The sequence below is a fragment of the Ambystoma mexicanum genome, chromosome 9 (genome assembly GCF_040938575.1).
Source record: "Ambystoma mexicanum isolate Mex_15411 chromosome 9, UKY_AmexF1_1, whole genome shotgun sequence".
NCBI classification, from domain to species: domain Eukaryota; kingdom Metazoa; phylum Chordata; class Amphibia; order Caudata; family Ambystomatidae; genus Ambystoma; species Ambystoma mexicanum.
In genome coordinates, this window is record NC_090931.1 from 1,528,404,383 (window position 1) to 1,528,413,141 (window position 8,759).

An 8,759-nucleotide genomic window follows, 5' to 3' on the forward strand; every position below is an offset into this window, starting at 1 on the left:
CTGATTTTGTTAGATCTGTCAGCTGCTTTCAGTACTATCGATCATTCCATCTTGTTTGACAGGCTGTCCTCAACAGGCGTCCCCTGTCAGTTCTCACCTGGTTTTGTTCTTTTCTATCGTGTCAGTCCCAATCTCTTATTCTTTCTCCATTTGTTTCTTCTCTTGCTCCTATTTCATGTGGGGCCCTCAAGGGTCTGCACTTTCTCCTCTTCTTTTTAACATCTATATTCGGCCTTTAGTTAAACATATTCACTCTTTTGGTTTTCATTGATATTCGTATGCGGATGATGCACAGATTTTGTTTCACCTGGATCTAATGCAGCAGGCTGTGGCTGCGCGTTGCCATGCTTGTATTCTCTCGGTTAATACCTGGATGAGTGACAACTGGCTCTGCCTTCATGTCGATAAGACTGAGGTCCTTGTGGTCTGCCCTTTCAGTGGCTCCCTCTGGACATCAGACTTTTGGTCTTGTGCTCTTGGCCCTTTGGCCAAGCCCGTTCAGGTGGTAAAAAATCTTGGAATTAAGCTGTCCTCTTCCTTGTCTTTGAAGACACAAATGAGCGCTGTCAGTCAGTTTACTTTAACCTCAAAATCTTGCAGAAAGTAATTGTTTTGCCTGTGAATCTTCGCCCTCTGGTGGGATCTTCTATTGTTTCTGGATCTCTCGACTATTGCAATTCTTTGTATTTGGCTCAACCGGTCTGTCTTTTCCACAGCGTTCAAATCTTGCACAACACTGCAGCTAGAGTTGCCAAGTGGCACCGTTTCGAGCATCTGCTTCTCCTATTCTTGCCTCACTTCACTGGCTCCCTGTGTCACAACGTGTTAAATTTAAGGCATTGTGCCCCGTGTCTTCTATGACACTGATCCTGGGTACCTACAGGTAAAGTTCAATTTCGTCTTTTGCACTCTACTTCCCTGTTCCGTATCCAAGTTCCTTGTTTTTATCGGTCTAGGACCAGGGGCTGTGCCTTTTTGGTGGTGGCCGCTCGGCTTTGGAATTCTCTGCCTATGGCTTTGCAAGAACAAAATCAAGAAAGAGCATATAGAAAAGGGACACCATTATAGAATGTTCATAATATTGGAATTCAATACATATCCATGTAGCAGAGAAATGTAGACAAACTATCACACCGGACCATGTATGTATCACAAACATGTGACCTTGTGAGTTTGGTTTATTAAATAATCTGATACAAAGAGAATGATCTAAAACAGATGTAGCTTGTGCACAGCAAATTTCTAGGAGGACAGAAATTGAACTAAAACTGAGATTTAACAGTGTTCGGTAACGGGACCAAATCCAAAAAGGTTGAATATATTTTGAGATAAACAAGTACATTTCTGATACATTGGCGATGGTAGGAACGGGACCTCCTCTGCCCGAGTCTTGAGAGTTATCGTGTCATGCTGTACTTAGCTAAGAAAGAGGAGAGGGAAGGGTAGAGTTGGAGAGGGTAAATATCCCCCAAATTAGCTTCTGTTAAGTGTGCAATATACAGTCAATAGGTCAGTAGTGTTAGATGATCTATTCTATTACTACTAATACTGATGTATGGTAATATGTCCTAAGTAAGATGCTTTGGATCAAAAAGTGCTATATAAAAATGATTGTTACTGTAATTGATTTTATTATAAAGTAATAAATCAGTTTCCAGAGCTTTCTGCCCCTCCTCCCTTGTACACACTGTGCCATCCTTCCCTTAGACAAGTGGTCTGAAACTGTGGAGCTGGCCTCCCTAGGGGGGCCCGAAGGATGCCAAGAGGGGGGTGTGAGGCTCTTCAAAAAGGCATTACGGTGGCTGCTTATAATAGAAAATAAAGCAAATGTGGCATCTTGGGGGGCAAGCAACACTATATTTACTCAAGGGGCGCTCTGCATTAAAAAATGTGAATACCACTGCCTTAGACACTCTCCACATTCCCTTCTATCCCCCTCCCACTTGGTCCTCACTGATAACCCATATTTGCCCTCTGAATAAACACATGAACTTGCACTTTTGTAATATCTACTCCTGGTTTTATGAATTGAGCTTGTTCTTATATGTTAGCTGTTACGAAGCAGCTTCTGTAGGCTTCTTAGGTTATTTAGTAGTTCTTTATTACTAAGCTGCATAAGCTCTTAAACTCAGAGAAAGCTACATAGAGATAATAGAGACCACTGGGTCCCATCACCCAGGCACAGCTGACCAGGTTGGAACTCAGTGGCTAGGCTCACATCTAAACATTCCAGGAGCTCTCACAGCATTCCATGCCAGCTCCTAGTACTGCATCAAGTACATTACAACAATAGCCTACATTAGAACGTGAGTGATGGGTGATGGAAGAGAACACCATTCAGCACACCATCTTCCCAAAACATAATCATTAATCGTATTGTTGTGTATAGCTCCCAATGGAGGCCAACAGTAACAATTTCCTTTTCCAAATGCTGTGTTACCTGTACACAGTAGGGCAATGTCTGGGACCACGGCCACATCTATCCGCAGCTTCCCTGATGGTGCTTGTTCTGCACTACTGATGATTGATCAGCACTGTCGGTCCAGTGCTGTTGGTCACCGCTCTGCCTTTGACAGAGCCGTGGTTCTTGCAGTCATTCAGACCCATGCATTATTGGGGATCCACGCTAGGAGGGGAGTAGTGGGGATGGTGGGTGACCCGGTCTCTGTATAAAATCTCTATATTTTCCCCTCATGCCTTCTCTCTTCCCCCCCCCCACAATACTTGCCAATGGGGATAATACTTTGGGTGCAATAGGGTCATGGGGTGGCAAGGAAAACACTGCATCGCTGCTCTCTGCCCCAATTTCAGCGCTATGCGGATGATACCCAGCTCATTTTCAGGCTACCCTCGGCCTCCTCTTCTCCTTCCCTCATCTCTGACTGTCTTTCTGCTATCCAGGAATGGTGTGCCGCCAACGACCTCTGCCTTAATGCCAGTACGACTGAGATTCTTCTCATCGGCACACCCACTCCCTCCTTCCCTGCAGCTCTCTGGCCGGCCTCTCTTGGCCCTCTTCCTGCTCCTACCTGCAAGGCAAAAAACCTGGGGGTCATCTTCGACTCCACACTCTCCTTCTCTCCTCACATTTCTGACGTTTCTAAGAAGTCACACTACCAGCTGCACCTCCTCAGAGGTATCCTTCCTTTCCTCTCCTTCCCCCAGAAGCTCACTGTCTCCAGAGCCCTGGTTCTCTCGAAGCTGGACTACTGTAACAGCCTCTATCTAAATCTGCCTGCCTCTACTCTCCGCCCACTGCAACTCATCCAGAACAGGACTGCGAGACTTGTCCTTGGCCTCAAGCCCAGGGAACGGATCTCTCCAGGACTGAAATCGCTACACTGGCTCCTTGTGGCTGCAAGGATTAAGTTCAAAACCCTCTGCATTGTCCACAAGGCCTTCTGGGGCCTTGGGCCAAAATACCTTCAACTCTCTCTTCCTAAATATCTTCCTTCTCGAGCTCTTCGCTCATCCGCCTCCAACTCCCTCAGGGTCAGTCGCTTCTCCAAGCAACGAGTTGGGGGGAGATCTCTCTCCGCAGCAGGGACCTCCCTCTGGAACAGACTTCCTGCCTCCCTGAAAATTGAGGAGAACCATCTCCGGTTCCGGAAGTACCTCAAAACCTTCCTCCTTGCTTCTGTTTTCTCTCCCCCTTTCCCCTGCTAAATCACTGAAACTGTACTGAATCAACAACTGGGCCACTCGCCAATCTCGGCCCTTGGCCCAGCCACTCTCCCCTGCACTGCCTCCCTGGCCACCCCTGCACTACGGGACTGTCTCTGTATCCCTACAGCCCCCCTTCCCAGCACTTGTCTGCACTTATCCTGCACTTGCCACCAGCTGGCCCTTATTATTTATCTTGTATTTTACTAATCACTTTGTACTGCACTTTCCCCTCTCCCTTTCCCCCTTGCACTTTTTGCACTTTTCCCATCCCCCCTACCCATGCACTTGCGCGATCTGAATGACACCTGGCCTAGTAGGATCGTTTGTCTGTCTCCCCATGTTCCCCCCTCCCTGCCTCGTCGCTCCTTGAAACACATGTGTATAGACGCGTTACAAATGCCATATCATATCATATCATAACATAATCTATGGCTGTCCATCAGCTGCAGTGTATATTGTATATTGTATTTCATTGACTGCTTCAGCTTTGCTCTCATTGTTTAACAGATTTCACTTGGAACCCCGAAGTGGAATATACCCCCAAAGTTGTTAGTGGCCCACCTATAATTCTATATTTCACCAATGAATTTCCTGCTCTTAAAAAGAACAATGAATCCAATAGTAGCATTGCAATTCGTCACTTAGTCAGCAAGTGTGAGGTTGGACAAATTCAACTAGATTTCAGCTCGATTTTCGTACCTGTAAATCATTGTAGTCTCCCAGTTTATCGTGTCCATGTCTCTCTCTAGAATGGTGAAGGGTTTATTTTGTTCTTTTTAGAACTGTGCAGCAGTTTCAAGCTCTTGCTTTTTCGATCCTAAAATTGAGGAGTTTAGAGTGGGCAGTAAAACAATAAGAAAAGCTCTTCAGTACGTCTATTGATTTTTAGTCTGCACAATGACGACATATAATAAATGGAACCTTTGCTTCTTTCAACAGGGAATGAGTGGCCCTCATAGGATCCATGCTGAGGAGAAGGTCTGCGAGTGCACGGAACGTGATAAGCAATGTAATTATGCATCAAAACTGAGAGTACATCAGAAAGCCCATACAGCGGAAAGACTATTCAGTTGCTCAGTGTGTGAGAAAAGCTTCACTCAGAGCTCCCATTTGTGCTGCTATCAGAAGAATAATGCTGGAGAACGACCATACAGGTGCGTGGCATGTGAGAAAACCTTTACTCTGAGCAAACGTTTGTATCGCCATTAGAAAAGCCATACTGCTGAGCTACCGTACCAGTGTACGGAGTGTGGGAAAAGCTTCACTCGGAGAACACATCTGTACAGACATCAGACGATCCATACTGAGGGGCGACCATACCGGTGTATGCAATGATAAAAGCTTTGCTGAAGTAGATTTTTAATCCAGCATCAGAAATCGCACTCTGGGGAAAAGACCATTCAAGTGCTCAGTGTGTGAGAAAAACTTCACTCAGAGCTCCCATTTGTACTGCCATCAGAAGAGCCATACTGGAGAATGGCCATACTGGAGAATGGCCATACAGGAGAATGACCATACAGGAGAATGACCATACAGGAGAATGACCATACAGGTGCTCCGCATGTGAGAAAAGCTTCAAACGGAGCTCACACATGTACCAGCATCAGAATATCCATACAGGTAAGAAGCCCCATCATTGCACAGAGTGCAATAAAAGCTTCTGTGACCCTGTTGCCCTGAGCAGGCATCAAATACCCCATACTGGGGAAAAGCCCTATGGGTCCACAGAATGTGGTAAGAACGTGAATCAATCAAATATGAGGAGACATCAGAGATCCCACAACTCGGAGAAACCATACGAGTGTACAGAGTGTGAGCAAAGCTTCACTACGGCTTTATATCTGTACCAGCATCAGAAGATTCATACAGGTGTGAAGCCCCATCAATGCACAGAGTGCAATAAAAGCTTCAGTGACCCTGCTTCACTGAGCAGGCATCAAAAAACCCATACTGGGGAAAAGCCCTATGGGTGCACAGAATGTGGTAAGAACTTTAATCAAGCATCAAACCTGAGGAGACATCAGAGATCCCACACCTCGGAGAAACCATACGAGTGTACGGAGTGTGAGAAACGCTTCACTCAGGCTTCATACCTGTACCAGCATCAGAAGATCCATACAGGTGAGAAGCCCCATCAATGCACAGAGTGCAATAAAAGCTTCAGTGACCCTGCTTCCCTGAGCAGGCATCGAACAACCCATACTGGGGCAAAGCCCTATGGGTGCACAGAATGTGGTAAGAGTTTTAATCGAGCATCACACCTGAGGAGACATCAGACATCGCACACCTCTGAGAAACCATACCAGTGTACAGAGTGTAAGAAAAGCTTCTGTCACATCTTGCTTCTTCACAGTCATCAGAGGATCCATACTGGGGAGCGGCCATACCAGTGTACAGTGTGTAAGAAAAGGTTTCTTAGCAACTCGCAACGAACCCAGCATCAGAGGATCCATACAGGAGAGAAACCCCATCAATGCACAGAATGTAAGAAAAGTTACACCTGTGGCTCAGCTCTGAAACGCCATCAAAGTAAACACGCTGTGGAGACACCCTCTGGGTTCCCTTTAATTGGGCTCCACAATTGAAGACACACCATTCTGAGGATACATGGTACAAATACCATGTAAGTGTAGTGAGTGTGAGAAAAGCTTTGTTTACAGCTCAGAGCTTTACATAGATGGGGGATCATATAAGGCTTAGACGTGTGGTAAGCACTCATTCCATTATAATTCCTAAGATAAGATATCATGGAAACAAGCTCTAAAGTGCCAGGTGGTTGGAATAGTGCTAAACATTCATGAATCTGAGTCACATAATGCGATGAAAAATGATTTTCAACTTTATTTGGCCTCAAAGGGGTAACTTGAGACCAAAATAGGCCAGACACAGACGCCAATAGCTAATTCTGTTAATCAATGAGGGTGCAAATTGACAACTAAAGTGCTGGGTGATTGAAAATACCTTAAGTTGACATAAGTATGTCCCTGACTTAGGTATTGTAACCGGTGACAACATTACGCATCACATTGAACAATGCTGTGCCGCACAAACGTGATTCGGGAATGCAGCAAGCATAACAGGGTCTACACAAAAGTGGCTAAAACATCACTTATATTAAAAAGCAGAAACTGTGGCAAGTAATGTTATCAGTAATTAAAACTCAGGATCTCGATACATTCTGGTCGTATGTAAATGGAAATGAGCCACTTGCTGCATTAGCAAATTGCATTTCCATAATTAAATGGGAAAAACACTTGGCACAAATATTAAGCCCTGGGACAAAAAGAGACATGGTGATACCCAGACAGTGGACATATAATACCACCCTGGGCAACAGGCACGATTGTCATATATTACTACCCTTAAATTAATATGAATTATTAGAGAGTTTAACAATTCCTGCTCCCTTGGTGCTGAAACACTATGCAGTGATCCAGTGAAATTAACCCCAGATACTTGGGTTGGATAATTTTTAGGGATTCTCTGCAAGATGTAATATAGGAGTTGCTACCAAACCACAGGAAGGTTAGCCTCACTAGGTTTGAGAACTATAGCTTACTGGCTATGTTAGACATTGAAGGGTCCATAAAACGGGTAGCTGTACTAAAATTGTGAGCTGTAGATGACTGGCTATGTTAGACATTGAAGGGTCCATAAGAAGTGTAGCTGTACTATGATTAAGAACTATAGCTTACTGGCTATGTTAGACATTGAAAGGTCCATAAAACGGGTAGCTGTACTAAGATTGTGAGCTGTAGATGACTGGCTATGTTAGACATTGAAGGGTCCATAAGAAGCGTAGCTGTACTATGATTGAGAACGATAGATTACTGGCTATGTTAGGACATCCGCCCTTCTTATGGACCCTTCTTTGTATAAAATGCGAACTATAGAATGGTGGCTATTTTAGACACAGAAGGGTCCATAAGAAGGGTATCTGTACTAAGATTGTGAGCTTTAGATGACTAGTTATGGTAGACAAAATTGTCCATAGGAAGGGTAGCTGTACTAAGATTGAGAAATGTAGATTACTGGCTATGTTAGACATTGAAGGGTCCATAAGAAGGGTAGCTGTACTACAATTGAGAACTATAGATTACTGGCTATGTTAGACACATAAGAAAGGTTGCTGTACTAAGATTGAGAAATGTAGATGACTGTCTATTAGACATAGTACAGCTATCCTTCTTGTGGACACTTCTAAGATTAAGAAAGTAGATTACTGGCTATGTTAGACATAGAAGAGTCCATAAGAAGGGCAGCTGTATTAAAAATGTGAACTATAGATTACTGGTTATATTATACATGCCAGAATAAATAGTATTCTGAAAGAATTGAACAAGTAGATCAAGTTAACACATCTACTGCCACTCTATTAGACACAATTTAATTCTGGCCACCTAATATTGCCTGATTCATTAGTGAAATCACTAACTATTGGAAAAACTAAAGGAAATTACAATAGACCATTGTATGCTGTGTTTAATGTGGTGTAAAGGCCCCATTCCAAGGGCTGGAATGGGGAGTAACGGCCCAACAATCCCAAGTTAAAAGCCAGTTTGAAACGAGGGCCATTAACGAGGGCTCTGGGCCTTTGCCCCATTCCAGCCCTTGGAACGGGGGCTTAAGGCAATTAGCACCCTAGGCTACCAAAGTGGATACCCAGGGCGCTCAAAAAAGTGTTTTCCTTCCTTCAACGGGATGCACGCACCATCTCGTTGAAGGAAGGAAAATATTTTTCCAAGATGGCCACCATGGAAAGGGAAGCAGGGCTGCAGCAGCAGAGAGGAAGGAGTGGCGGCGTCGTGGAGTTCCGCAGAAATAAGATAAGTTGGGGGTGGGAAGGGAAAATAAAAAACAGGAGGGTGGGGGGAAGATGGTGGCGGGGGAGCCAGCCGTCAGGTAGGATGGATCACGGGCTTGCACCGGTGGTTCAAGCCCACGTTCCCAGCCACCTGATTGGCTGCCCCCTCACTAGGGTGCTAATGATTACTCAATGACCTGTGAATGTGTGAGGGAACCTATGGGCAGAATTAATGAGCTGTTGCATCCCCCCTAGATCTATGTAATATTATCGTAGCCCTTTCTAATGA

The 8,759-nt window shown here is 44.7% G+C and overlaps 1 protein-coding gene across 1 annotated transcript in view; it reads left to right on the forward strand.

Annotated features, from left to right (window-relative positions):
* Positions 1-8,488, forward strand: part of LOC138489428 (zinc finger protein 135-like) — a 29,417-nt gene extending 20,929 nt beyond the window's left edge. The window contains exon 2 of the mRNA XM_069617145.1: positions 4,606-8,488. Coding sequence (XP_069473246.1) covers positions 5,259-6,251 — 993 coding nt within the window. The 5' untranslated portion in view covers positions 4,606-5,258 and the 3' untranslated portion in view covers positions 6,252-8,488. The remainder of the gene's footprint in view (positions 1-4,605) is intronic.
* The last annotated feature ends 271 nt before the right edge of the window (positions 8,489-8,759 follow it).